This window comes from Typha latifolia, chromosome 2 (assembly GCF_019914945.1).
Source record: "Typha latifolia isolate L0001 chromosome 2, TyphaL0001v2, whole genome shotgun sequence".
Lineage (NCBI taxonomy): Eukaryota > Viridiplantae > Streptophyta > Magnoliopsida > Poales > Typhaceae > Typha > Typha latifolia.
In genome coordinates, this window is record NC_133087.1 from 4,217,571 (window position 1) to 4,232,601 (window position 15,031).

General features: G+C 39.8%; 2 protein-coding genes across 2 annotated transcripts; both read right to left on the bottom strand.

Annotated features, from left to right (window-relative positions):
- Nucleotides 1-1,434: 1,434 nt before the first annotated feature.
- Nucleotides 1,435-3,383, bottom strand: LOC140782228 (protein DETOXIFICATION 51-like). The gene has a single exon (XM_073128697.1). It carries the CDS (start codon nt 3,167-3,169, stop codon nt 1,601-1,603), a length of 1,569 nt encoding a protein of 522 aa, XP_072984798.1. The 5' UTR covers nt 3,170-3,383; the 3' UTR covers nt 1,435-1,600.
- A 7,500-nt stretch (nt 3,384-10,883) lies between these two features.
- LOC140782645 (small ribosomal subunit protein eS24z-like) lies at nt 10,884-13,944 on the bottom strand. The gene is made up of 4 exons (XM_073129332.1): nt 13,676-13,944; nt 13,419-13,589; nt 11,373-11,459; nt 10,884-11,133 (listed from the first exon to the last, which is right to left on the bottom strand). The coding sequence occupies exons 1-4, from the start codon at nt 13,790-13,792 to the stop codon at nt 11,092-11,094; spliced, it is 417 nt and encodes a 138-aa protein (XP_072985433.1). The 5' UTR covers nt 13,793-13,944; the 3' UTR covers nt 10,884-11,091.
- Between the last annotated feature and the right edge of the window lie 1,087 nt (nt 13,945-15,031).

Consider the following 15,031-nt stretch of genomic DNA (forward strand, 5'->3'; position numbering starts at 1 on the left):
CATGCTTTGATATTATCTTCACGAGTTGATTTATTGTTTTCTTCTTCCTTTTTTTTTTTTAATGAAGCTTGGGATTAAAATGAGGCTAGGAATGTACATTGCAATCTCTCTCTCTCTCTCTCTACCCAATGTAAGGTGAGAGAGATAAATGACATGGGTTATGTGCAAGATAATCCCCATCTCTACCACCTTATATATAACGTGCATTGGCGGTTAAGCTTTATCATGTTAAAGCCATGATATGTATTTATTGTTGGTCAATTATGTAAACAAGTTAAGATTTTAGATTAATTGATTATGTAATATGATATTAAAGCTTCTTATCTTTTGTTGAAGCCATGGGTTTTAAACCTCGTTAACCTCCGGCTTATATTCCATATTCTCTAGCACAGTATTAGAGATGAAAACCATCCAATTTTCATCATAAGCAATTCACGAGAATTTAGAATTCTGTCATCTGAAATGATAAAAGTAAAATATCCAACTCACGGAGCAAAAACAAGTGGCCATAAGGAGAGCGGGTCTACAAGTTTATTTCAAAAAAGGACATAGAAGTATATTTTCTCCAAGAGTACCCAATTCAATATTCCGACATATTGATGTAACTCGGAAACAAACAGTTTGAAAAGTTTCCAAGGTATCCTTACCTTGCTATGTCTGAGGCCAGGGAACTTGGGGTGTAACTAACATCAAATGCAGAAAGAGAGAAGATGGGTGGGGGGACCAAAAAACATAAAGATAAATAAGATGGATACATAGATAGAGAAAGGGAGAGGGAGAGAGAGGAATGGGTACGTTCATGTGAGTATAAGCTAGCACGTCCATTTAAGGAAAAGAAAGGTACAGGTAGGGTTTCTTTTTTTCGATTTATTTAGAGGATATGAGACTGAGATTGGTGCACAAGATTGACACCCCTCCCACCAGGAGCACCAGAAAGGGACTCAAACCCCTCCCCCCCATAATTAATCTCAAGGTTTCGTTAAGAAATTGTTTAGGAAAAAGACAAAAGGATGTTTTGTATAACATGCAATTAATATCTCTCAAAAAGAGTTTTAAGGATAGAGAAAGATAGTGGTAGTCTATTCTTAGAGCATTTGTTGCCAACTTAGTTAATGAGTTTAGTGGATAGGTGCATTAGGCCACGCATTCTCCTAACCAAAGGAGAGGAGGATATGTAGACCCTACTCGAATAACTTCATCCATACTCTCCAAGCAAGAATGTTGCCAAACTAATGAGGAGTGATGAAGGATCGGTTGAGATGTCATTAAGACTATCCATCACATTTATGATACTTGAGTTGGCTGGATATAATACAAATAACATTTGATTAAAATACAAAATCCCTTCTTTTGCACACACCCCACCCCCCCCCCCCCCTCTAACTCCTAAAAAAATTAGCAATAGTACAATATCCACCAAACAGAACCCCATCAGAAAAGAAAATTTAGAAACCTGTTGGATTACTCGTGGAAGATTTAAGAAAAAAAAAACCAAAAAAAAAGAAAAAGAAAAAGAAAAGAAAAACAAAGAGAAGAGAAACCATATAAATATCCAATAATTCCCATGAAAATTACCTCCACCTCTTTTTCTCCTTCTCCATTACCTTTGGATGTCGGACTTGGTGATCGGGATCAATGGCTCACCTCCCTCCTCCGCCTCCTTCCCTTCCTCGATATCCGCGGGCCCCGCCGGTGCTGATGTAAGCAACAGAGCCCTGGAGGCCTGGGCCTCCCAGTCCGTGGTCCCTACGACGTAGAGCATAAGGCCAGCACAGCATACTTGGGCCGCCAGGAGGCCCATCCAGAGGCCGACGAAACCAAGGCCGAGCCCGAAAGCCAATAAGATGGCCACGGGCATGCCTACCAAGTAGAACGCCCCGAGGTTAACGTGCGCCGCGTGCGCAGGCCGCGCGCTACCCCGCAGGACGCCGCAGCCCACTGTCTGCGGGCAGTTGCCGAGCTCGCAGAGCCCCAGGATGGGGAGGGCGGCCGACGTGAGACGAAGGATCTCGCCGTCGGCGGTGAACAGCTGGGCCCACCGGCTCCTTATCCCGGAGGCGAAGAACATGGCGGCGAGGCCCATGAGGCCGGCAGAGTGGACTGACACGGCGGCGGCGGAGCGCGCCCGGGACGGGCGGTTGGCGCCGAGCTCGTTGCCGACGCGTGTGGAGACCCCGAAGCTTAGGGATGAGGGGAAGACGTAGATGAGCGCGGTGGTCTGGATGAGCACGCCCATGGACGCCACAGCCGGCTTCGGGTCCGGGAGGAGCCCGCACACCACGATCATGAGCTCGTACCACCACCACTCCAGGCACACCGACACGCAGCTCGGGAATGCGAGCCGAGCCAATGGGCCCCACCCGACGAGCGACTCCCACGTGGGTGGCGCTCGGAGGGCCACGTGGCGGCGGAGCGGCGGGAGGAGCACGAGGACGGCGAGGAGAACGACGTTGGAGGCGGCGGAGGCGGCAGCGACCCCGGGGGCGCCGAGGCCGAGGTGGGTCACGAGGAGGAAGTTGGCCGGGAGGTGGAAGACGGCAGCGGCGGCGGCCGCGACGGTGAGGGGGAAGGTTATCCCCTGGGAGCGCAGGTAAATCCGAAGCGGGTGGATGAAGGAGAAGGAGAGGAGGTCGGGGAGAGCAAAAAGGAGATAGCTTTGGGCCAATCGGGTGATCTCGGGATCTTGGTTCAAGAAAAGGAGGATCTTTGCCATGTTAAGCCAGAGGATGGAGATGGGCAGGGAGGAGCAGAGGAGGAAGAAGATGGAGCGGTGGAGGGTGAGGGACAAGAGCTTGGATTGGTTGGCCCCAAAGGCTTGGGAGCAGAGGGGCTCCATGCCAAGGGAGAGGCCAGAGAGGACGGAGTAGCCGGTGATGTTGGCGAAAGCGATGGCGAGGGAGCCGGCGGCGAGGGGGAGGTCGCCGAGGGATCCGAGGAAGACCATGGAGACGATGGAGCGCGAGTAGAGGAGGAGGGACATGAGAGCGATGGGGAAGGAGAGGCGAAATAGAGAAGTCGACTCTTGGTAAATCTCGGATATTGAGAGGAAAGGTAGAGAGGTGGGTTTGGGAAGTGGGTTTTTGCTCGGATTGGAGAAGGGGACAAGGGTGAGGTAGATGGATTCCTCCATGGCGGCGGCGCCGGTCGCGGTTTTGCTGTTGTTGCACATCGTATATAGCTTGGAGTTTCGGAAGTCAGAAAGGTGAGATCTTTGAAGGATTCATGGAAACTTTGAGAGAGATAGAAGAAGAAGAAGAAGAAGAAGAAGAAGATCAGAGAATGCTCTGTTTCTTTGATGAAACTCCTCTCTCTCTCTCTCTCTCTCTCTCTCTCGCTCGCTCTCTCGCGTTTGCGAGTATGGGACTATAAATACAGAGGAGGAAGCGAAGGTAAGATCGGGATTAATTTTAATCAATGCGTTTTTTCCCATTTAAGGTAAATATATTGTTATTAAGCGTATCCTATCTTTCTAATTCTGCCCTCCTATCACTATCTCTGTCTACTTTCTATAACATGAGAAGAAGCTCAAAATTTTGACTAATAATAAATATGCTTGTTTGATTTGAGCAACAAGTCGGTTGAAAACGAGTCATATAAACATCCGATCCAACTCGACCCGACCCATCGACTGTGTTTTGTATTCCTAACTATAATTCTATCTGGATAAATATACACATCCACTGCATTTTTATTATATATTAGACTATATCTACAAGTTCATATCACAGTAATATGGTTATTAAACCATTATACTGTGTACTTGAGTGACAATATTTTCCAATATTTACAAATTAAATATCAATATCAATCCGAATATACATTAAGCAAATAATGTAATAAAATATTCTATCCTACCACTATTCATATATCAGAGGAAAAAGGTGATGAAATTTTACGCACAAGGCTATGTTTTGGCCATCTGAATTCTTTCCATAGGAGATTAGCAATTACCTATGTTTAATTATATCCTTACATAACTCCTTTCATTCTTGATTATTGAAGTGAACATTATGTAGATTCTCACTAAACACCTTACTGGTATTATGCTACAAACCTTATATACAGCTATTTAAAAATTGGACCTTGCATTTTTTGTTTTATAGAATTTGATAAGCCATCAACAACTGTAAGATTTGTTTTGATGCTGAGATGCCATCATAAGATTTTGCTATCTCTCGCTAAAGAAAGATAAAAGTAGTCGTCAACCATAATTATTTTTTAATTAGAGAATGGAGGAAGTCAACAACTTGTTGTTGCCTCAATATCACTGTACGTTATCTAGCCTGATAACTCCCAGCAATAATAGAAAATAGAGCATAGAGTTATGACTTTTTAATACAAGCCTCGTCTTTGGCCTACAATAGATTAAACTATAACTAAAGCAAAGTATCAAACTCAAGGATAACATTTAGCTTCTTATCAGCAGGATCAATATCATCAACCATCTCAGTCCGGTAGCAATAGACCATCAACGCACAATAGGAATCAAGGGTTTAATTTAGAGATAAGAGGGAGAGTATATACTTTAACTTAGGAGGAGGCCAAGTAGTCACCATCTATGGCGCAAGGTACATAAAAAAGTATAGCGCAAGATTCGACAAACGACGATCATCAATAACAAATGGATTATATATTAACCTCTTTTGTTTCAAAAGTATCTTTTTCTCAATTCTAAATTAGAAAACACCATTCTAAATTGAAAAGCAAATATTAAATTATCAATGCTCTAGATTAAAAATATTATTCGTCCAAATTAAAATCTTATACCACCGCATAAATCCAATTATATTTTAATTTAAGTCACTAAGGTTATTTCACCATCACCCATCACCTACCTAAGATATTAAAAGACTGAAAGTTTCCACTCATTTTTTTCGTTCAATTTTCCACCTATATTTTCTCTCCAACACCCACTTATCTCAGTTTTTAGTCAAACATGCATTGCATAATTATGAATAGATGTTAATATATTATCATTGCATAGATAGAGAATGATAGAATCCAGTTATGGTATACATCGAGTATGGTTATCATAAAATCAATCATTGCACATATGGCAATGACCTCTCCAACATTGCACTGCAGCACACCACAATATCTCAAACATTGCACACCTAGCATCAACCTCTCAAATATTGTACGCAAAGCATTGCACACCTAGAGAAAGTATTAATGTAGTCATTAGACACATTAAGAATTTTAATATATAATTATTACATTCATAGAAATTGGTAATGCATGTATTGCAAATAGAGGTGTGAGCAACTCAAGCTTGGTTAAAGCTTGGGCTCAGTTCTACGGTGACATATCTAAGCATAACTCCATCGAATCCTCGTTTATATAATACATCCCTAGAAACTCGACATTTGATGAATATAGCATTCACAAACCCAAACGGATCCTTTTCTCATCTTCAAGCACCCTGCCTACCGCATCCTTCATCTTGGTCAGCCTCCTCGTCTTCCTTCTCCATCAATTGGTAAGCCTTTTCCTCCTCCTCCTCAATATCATCATGGTTTCAGGCTTAGACTCAACTCATGCTTGGTCTGACTAGGCTAGTGTATGGCTTGATAAAAAAGTTTGATCCTAGCTCAAGCTTGATCTAGTTCGACTCAAGTTGGACTGAACTGAAGATAGCTCGCTCATACTCAGCTCATTTACACCGGTGATTACAAACATAGAGTTAGTTTGTTTATTCATATGTCCACTTTATACAAAATCAAAAGGTATTTCCGCAAATTCATAAAAGACAAGAAAAAGTCGTATTGTTCACGTCAACTTCATCTCACATTAAACATAATTATTATCCTAATAATCTTTTTTTTTATCATTCAGCAGCTCAAAAGCTACATACCAGCTAATCAAAGAGCAAAAAACACTCACTTAATACAGAAATACTTTTAATCGCCACTAGAATTTGCCCATAATTTTCTTTTAGGGTTGACTATCGACCAGATGACCTCCCTAATTACGGACCATACTAATATACTGCTCTACTCGACGTCACCCCCCCTCCCCCCCCCCCCCCTGCATGTCCATGTGGGGGACTAATCTGGCGGCTCACGATCCGTATCGTGGACCTGCACCTCGCCAATCGTACGGTGGGGACTTGGCTAAGGGAGCTTACGTACGTAGCCTCGTGCCCAACCCAAAAGAGGAAAGAAAGAAACTCCCTTTTGGACGGATACTCGCTTGCCTGGCCTTCCCTCTGCCGTCGATCGACCTAACGGAGGGCCGCGATCTCACCCTGGAGTCCCTGGTGAATCCAAGGAGGAACCAATCGGCACGTGCGTACGGGCGCTGGTATTCCTTTTATGCCACATGGTCCCTTTAAAAGACGTTGTTTTTTTTTGTGGGAGAGGAGTATTAATTGATAATTACTTTTACTGGTCGTCGTCGTGTTATAATTAATCTTTTTTGCCGCTGCGTACGGCGGTGAAAATTAACATTGGCCATGTCGGAAGTTGTACAAACTGCATCAAATTTTACTACGTGACGTGGCGGAATTGTGGAGGTCGGTGGGATGCATGGGATGTGAGGAACCAATGAATGAGATTCTGCCACGCGGAACTCGAGCATCTGGACCTCTTAAACTTCTCAGTTATGTCCTCCACTCACTAAATAAGGATAAATGGTTATCTAAGCGCCTATATATTCACATGCACTATATACTAACATCTTATGTATTCATATTTTGTGTTGCTTCTATCTTTCCACCTCGTATTATATATATAATGATAACTACTTAGGGGACGTTCAATGCACCACATTACAAATTAAGATTCAGTATTTTATTATATTTTTTTATCACAGAGAGAAAGAATAGAATACTATTTTGAGCCTAGGTGAGTATATCTATGACAAGGATGGTGCAGTACTAGGATCCACTTGTAATATATGATTAGCCCCCCAAAAAAAGAAAAAAAGTCACATGCGATGAACCTAGAGAAACCCTACCATGGTATGTGCATTGAACCACTATCGTTGTGTGAGATAAGTATATTTATAATTCTAAGTTTATATTTGTATATGTGTGTATATATATATGGAGTAGAATGGAGGAGTTTTGAGCGAAGTTGAGGATATTGATTAGGGTGGGGTCGAGTGGATTCGCTGGACTCGTGGAGTGCAGCAGAATGCAGCCAATGACCAGCTTGGCAAGTTGATCAGCTAATTAATCGAGTGTTTGTGGGCTCCTGATACTACATCCACTTCCACGTCATCAGTCATCCTACACCGTCCAATATCATCGTCGCCATGCACGTATCTGCATACATACATACACACACGAGAATAGGCATCGTTAATTATAACGGTAATTAATAGTTAGCCTATGGATTGATTGGATGATCACATACATTATATATTTAGTATGTTCTCATCATTTTGGAGTCTTATGTGAATGAAGTATATATATATATATATATATATATATATATTTATAATATGGGAGTAGTAGATCCTCATAGAGGATTCCTATGCGTAAACGTACGGTTGGTACCGTTGTCCGTGACAAGGAGACAGGCCCACCCGACAGAGACGTGCAGGGATAACGGCGACGACGAGCAGCTGCCGCCGCTAACGTGCGCGGCCGCCCTAACCTGCGCACGGCAGCCCCCCCACCTGGCGCCACTCCACGCCGTCTGTCCCGCAGGAGAGCAGCACGTCCACTGTTTCGGCGCACTGTAGCCGTCCCTGTCGTCACCCGTTGTCCGATGTGCGCTGGCAGACGAGGCGCTACAGTGCGCCCCCGGGGAGGGCCCAAAAGGCCCAAAGAGATAAGGTGGGCCCCCACTGATAAAGCTATTAAATAATGGGCTTATCCCCCAATCACGAACACTGTTCCCTCCCTTTCCCGCCTGGAGATTCGCGTACACCCCCCGGTTGCAGGAAGTCGGTGCACTCGGTTACTTGTCGGTGCCTCATTGGGTATACCACGAAATCTGCTGTCCTTAGGGGAGACAGATGCAACGCATCCCTCAGATTTTTTACATAAACTTTTTAATTATTATTATATTAATAGATTATCAACTCGTAAGTTGATTATAAGTTAGTTACCTATTCTATATTTCTATTCTGGACAATTAAGTCTAATCATAAAGCATTAAACAAAATCATTTCTAATAAACATGCATGGGAGGTAGTAACTTTGAACCCGTGATCTCTGTCATATATCGGATTTGTCAGATCAAATCAAGTGCTATGCTATCATGTGGGCAATATAAAACCAAACTATGCATTACATAAGAAGAGCAAACAAAGTCTAACAAGGAGAAAGAGTGAGAATATGATCGAGAGTAATTTGTGGAGGAAGAGTTGGATGTTATCTCTTTCAACAGTGACTCGAAGTCGTAAGTGCCGGTGATGCAGAATGCGACGTGACATGAAGAGGCCTAGTCTGTTTGCATGCATGGTGGGAGTTTTGTTCATTCGCCTTCAATATATCGTCGCCTCACACCTAACCTTGACCTCTATGTTGTTTGCTATCTCTCGTCTTTTGTTGCTGCTCATCAGCTAGTTGCCATGATAGCCTCACTCATGCATGGCTATTCAAACACAAGCAAGACACCAAAATATTTGCCTTTTTTTTAAAAAAATATTAAAAATTAGCTACAAGTACAATGTGTATGAAAGGACTCAACTCAAGTTATGATGTCACACCTCACATCATATACACTAGAACTCTACGTGATAGTGTTTCTTTCTTTTTCTTTTTGCACACAGAATTCATGATCTTCTATTCTTTGTCAATGTGAGTGATGCAAAACTAGACGAAATCCACCGCTGTTATTCTCGATATAATGTCTTTGTTAGTTGCCTAAGTTCATATGTCTCACTATGAACTTGTAAGGATAAATCTATAGATGATTTAGTCGATCGTCAACCGCCAAATAAATCTGGAAATATCTACATCAACAGCAGCTAATCTCATTAGTCAATATATGCAATGTCACACTCCCAAACTTGTTCACATTGGTCAAGTATTTATTACCTGTGTGAATATTCTAAACAATTAAAGGTTTCATATCTGCTGTCTTTATATCTCACCGACCTATGGGATGTTTAGTTCTGCATGGTTTGTCCTCTGAAAGCTACGGGCTTTGAATTAATCGGCATGACAATCAACCATAAAGAATTCTTCTACCTACTTCTCAGAGATATTACTAGGAATTACTTAGCAGTCGGCATAAGCTAGCTTCTTGTGGTAAAATTAATATATCCCTTCCATGTGTACGTAACTATTACTTACAGGGGAGCCAGCAGATCTCCACTGTGATTAACCTTTTAAGGTTAGATTGATCTTAATGAGATGGTGATATGCCACTACGTTTTTCTTTGATCGATCTCCCTCTTGTGTAGCAACTGTCTACATTCTCTTGGTCTAACGCCCACCTCATCATCTGACTTTTCCCTTATAAAGCTAATGAGCAACTTAATACGAAACATAGATAGCCCACAACTTTTTGAAACAAGATGGAAGTATGAGGAATGATATAGACTGAATTTATTATAGTCTTAGTAGACTTCATTCACCGCTGATTAAAAGGGATCGATCACTTTATCGACCTGCCATAAAGCCTGAATAAGAGAGGCAGCCAGCCATGCTCAACAGTTGCAATCGACTATTCCAAATCCCACACACAAATGGTTAATTTACTTTGGTCTTTGGGATACTACAGTGATTTAACTAGACCTGGGATAAGGCTCCCCAAGCAAGCAAGTTCGGTTGCTGACTTCTTATCCGGGGGAGGGGGATAAATGATGTCTCTCTACCTGGATAACGACTGAATAACAGTGAAGCATCCAGAAATGCCATACTCGGATAAATAGGGGATAAGTTAATAGGAACTATTCGCTGCTGACACAGGTGGAAACAGGATAGCGACGTGAATTATCCACCATTAAGGCAGCTGGTGGTGGGGGAGAAGGATCGCATGTTGGCAATTGACATAATCGAATTAATATCGCCTTGGTTCATGAGATGCAATGCATCTCACCATCAAGTTGTAGTTAAAGAAAAGGTATTAATTGTAGATGGCCCATCTTGATGCACAAACAGCTGAACATTGATGAGGATAATTAGGCAAGTTATGTTCAAAATGCTGTTGATGAGGACTTTTCGACGCCGTTTACAGGCAAAACCGCAAACTCTATAGAAAATCTACTCAACAACAGAAACAGAAACAGAAAGAGAAATTTTTTAAGATGACTAAATTTGTATATGATATCGTGTGTTTGTATAGAGAATCCTACTCATCAATACAACTTGAGCGTGATCTCTTGTGATTGCGTACTGCATACTACCTTACGTATAGAGTAATATTAGCAAAGAGTTGTTATCAAGTCCGTAAGTCATCACCGCTGTCTCGCCATTACAAGTCAAAATAAGCCTTATACTGATAGAAGATAGGCTGTGCAATAGCATTCACACAACACCATATAGAACTCTAGTTCAACCAATGGGTGTTTGAATCAGAGATATTATACCAGACAATAATTATTTTAAATATCAATAATACATTTATAGTTTTAAATAATCCTAAAAAGTTTTTAAAAAAAATACTAATAAAAAAATGCAATTATATTTCTTCTATTATTTAGCTATTTCTTTTTTAACTAATGTCTAAGTTTCAATACATCAAATCATGACTTCAGACAAAATCATGTATTAGTTACTGTTTTCATTTTAATAATATGATGACCGTTGAAACAAAATCATGTATGAGCAACCTAGATAAACATCTATCCTGACTGCACATTACTGATAGATTCACCAATCAGCCCACCCAGTTCTGATAACTATGGCTTAAATTATGATTAACAATTAATGAATGAGCATTTAATTTATAGCATAACAGGTATCACCAACAAAACTGTAAACATGTGAAAAGTATGATATCGTTCATGAGAAAAATTAGTCAAGAACAAGCTTAACAAAGTCATTGCAGAATGAAAACCGAGAGTTACAAAATGATCCTAAGAATCTCATCAACTAAGATTAACCATCGGAGCAGGACTCCAAGATCCAAATGTCTCGCCAAGACAAAATGGACAGTAAGCAATAGAAGCCTGCAAGAAAAAATAACTCCCTTACTTTTTCTTCCCTTGCTTGGCAGCATCCCCAGCCTTTGTCTGTGAATCAAAGAGAAAGTATAGTCAGCATTTTCAGATTGTAGAGACAACGGATTAAATTACAAGATGAGTAGCAAGTTAGCGAGAGTAAATGGATGCAAGACCAGATCACCATGCCTTCTATGGTCAGGTTGATTGTGGAGGCCTAATCTTGGTTAAAAAAGAAATCATTCAAGGAACTGAAGAAATGAGTCCCAAGAGTTTTCCTCAGAACAGATATCAAATAAATATTAACTCACCTTCTTGACTCCACGGATCTTCTTTGCCCTGTTCTTCCTTTCTTTCATCTGCTTCCTTGACTTCTCAACCTTGGTTGCAAGTCCATTCTGTAAAATAAGTATATCCATATCAACACCAGAATCTCGTAATCATTTTCAAAGTATGAGACAACAATATAATTCTTGTGTCAGAGAAAAAAACAATACTGCAAGAATACCATGTGAATATATATTGATCAATGTTGGAAGGTACTATAGCTAGATTGTAACCAATACTCTACAGCAGACATGAAAATTCAATTCGCTCCAGGAAAACAAGGCATGAGTATTCCAGAAAAGGTGCATCGTGCAGTTTGCTTTATATAGTTTCTTTTGAGATCATAAATCAATATTGTGAAGATGGCACTAAAATACTGGTCTGAGACAAGAACAGAATGACACCAATTGTGGGTCAAACCAAGAAACCCAAGGATTATAAATCTAGAGGCGCACTATATATCGAGGATGGCTTTATGAGATGAACATATAATCCAACGGATTGCACTACCTGACAAACTTTTATATGATGATTGAACTTGTTGCAACCCAACAGTGGAAATAAAATCCTCTAGAATCACTTTTTCGTCGTATGAGATTCGGATCCTGAATTATTTTACAAAATTATGACTCACATTTCCTGTTGAATAAGTTAGACTGTCGTTCAAAGTGCAAGACCAGCAAGAACAAAGAAATATGTTAGAAAAGCGGCAAGTCGGGATTCAAGAATTAGTTTACAATATTGCCAGGTCTAGTTAATTTATAACGTTTAGAGCAAGAAGAAAAGAGATGGAATTCAGCCAACATAGCGACGATAAGCTACATGTCTTAGGATTGACAAATGTTGGGTATTCAGGATGTGGCATTTGGGAATTCAATTTGAGATTCTTAACAACCAAACTGAATGTTTATTTTTTTATTTCTCAGTTCTGAGATTCATTAGAGATCTCCAAAACATCATCTGAAAATAAACTTGACATCAGCAAATCAACACCAACAACCTGGGCTACTATAACTCTGCATCATCTTAAGCACATCCTTAAACATGAAGATTTCGGGAAGGAAACTAAGATATTAACTTCCAGATGTTGCGTAAAAAAGGGATCCAAGATTATTATCACATACCTCTATTTCCTATCAAGATACTGGAAATACAAAATATCCATGACAAGATGTCTCTTGCCATAATTTATAAAAATCTCGCTGCTGCTCCTACAGTCCTATGCAGAGTTGTGGACTAGGGCAAGAATGCAAGACACATGCCATACGTGTCACCACTGAACCTATTTCTACATAGATTCATTCTCTGAATTTCTTTCATATAATTGCTAACAGTGAAAAAGTTGACCAAAATTTTTCCAGATATATGGGAAATGTTCTTGCACAAAAGCAAATCAAAATTTGTAAGTGTGCACAAATAGTTCAACACAATCCAGGAATCTAGATCTTTTAGAAAAAAAGGACTAGAAACCAAGAAAATTGTGGTTATCTTAAACCTTTCATATGCAGGAAAAACAAAGATAACAGGGTTTATATTTGCAATCATACAGCCCGTATGCTAACAAGGTATCCATTCCCATAATACACATGCTTAACACCCTCTGTTTGAAATTTAGAACATTACGGAAGCTATTTCTGCTGCAGCATTCCCACTATGTTCCAAAAGAAAGGCAGAAAATAAAAAAGAATAGCTCGGAGAAAAAGATTAGAGTAACACCATTCACATTGCGTGAAACTACAGATGCTGTAGCAACAAAATAATCTTTATTACGTAATAGATTATACAAACCAACAACAGCATAATAACGTGCACCTAGAAGAACTTTCTTTTCTAACGGCACTTATCATCTCAACCAATGAAGCATACGACAGCAGTAGATCAGGAATCAGAAAAGATATGACATTGCTAACAGATCTAAAAATAATAGCAAAAAGAAGTAGAAATCTCTTTCAATGCACTCATTAGAGCAACAATTCACAAAATACAAAAATAAATATACAAAAAAAGAGAAAAAAGAGAAATATTCATACCCTAATAAGCCGGTACTTGGGTTCAAACTTCTTCGCCGCCTCAACCGAATCATAAATCAGGCCAAAACCAGTCGACTTCCCTCCTCCGAAGTGCGTCTGGAACTTGAACACGAAGATCGAGTTCTGGTCCTTCACCTCGTACAGCTTCCCCAACTTCTCCTTCAACTCCGCCTTCCAACAAAAAAAGGACAAATTTGAATAGCTAGAACATGGAAAAGCAGCGAGTGATGCCATCGAATCCAAATCCAATCTAATACCTTGGAGACATTGGCTCTTCCCGGGTGGAGAACGTCGATGACGAACTGCTTCCTGGAGAGGAGACGATTGGTCATAAACTTCCTGGTTCTGATCGTGACCGCCTTCGAGTCCGCCATCTTTTGCTCCTCTCTCTCTCTTTTTTCTTTTTATGCTGCGACGGCGCGGAGACGGAGGAAGAGGAAGAGGAAGAGGTAGAGGAGGTGAGTTGTCGAATAGCGAGGCTTATAAATAGGGAAACCCTAGGATGGAAAAGAGCGCTTTAAGATTCGCGAGTGGAAGTAGGGGTTGGCTCAGACTATATTTTCCAAGTGGGCCGGACTAGGCCTTATATTTGGTAATTTAAGAAATAAAAATGTTAATTCATATTAAAAAAAATCAAGTAGTTTATATCATTGGAACATAATCCTTTTCGAAAATTGAGGTGTATTTTTAGTGACCGTAAAAGTGTTAAATATCTCATAAATATTTAACATATAATTTGTAGCTCACTGCACTTTCTATTACTAATGAACAAGTATTAAGACATTATTCTCTCTTAGAAATCATCTATGTTTGGCTCGTCCATCCGAAAACAATATTCGAATTTGAGCTCTTTCGTATATAACACGAGTACCGTGTATTATTATACATGCCAAAAAAAAACTTAGATGTTAGAATAAATCTACCCCTCCAATAAATTTAAAATATTTATATAATTTATAAAAGGAAAATCGTAGCGTTACTTATGTAATATATATTAGAGCAACCAGTAGTACAGTGTATTGATAAAATACTATGTTCATACGAAAAGTGTGATTATTCCTCATACGAACAAAATTTGTTGTGGATTAAGTTATGTGCGATCGAAAATGTAATTTATTAAAAAAGTGAGTTTTGCCAGAAGCTCACATGCATATAGCCACTATGTAATTTATTATAGACTTAATAAATTAAAAAAAATTAAAAAAAATGTACTAAAATATTATAAAATATAATTGCAAGTGAGCCATTTTAAACTCATATTATGCATATCAGTAAATTATATTAAATAACAACATTTTTTTTTCACTTGAATTTTTTTCTAGTATTATTTTCTTGTGAGCCATGATAATAAATTATTTATCTTTCTAGAAAAAAAAAGGAGAAAGAGAAAAGAGAGAATTAATAAATTCAATTCATGTGAAAAATAAAAATAAAATTAATTTGAAATTATGAACCAGAAAACCGTCCGAACTCAAATTCAAAGCAAACAAGCTTCAATGTTCAAAGTATGTTCCAGTGTGTTTGATAATTTTTTTGATATGCATAGAATTTTGCTCGGACGTCTCAATCCGAATTTTTGTGGTGGCCTCAGTCAGGCGAGAATTTCCCTGAGC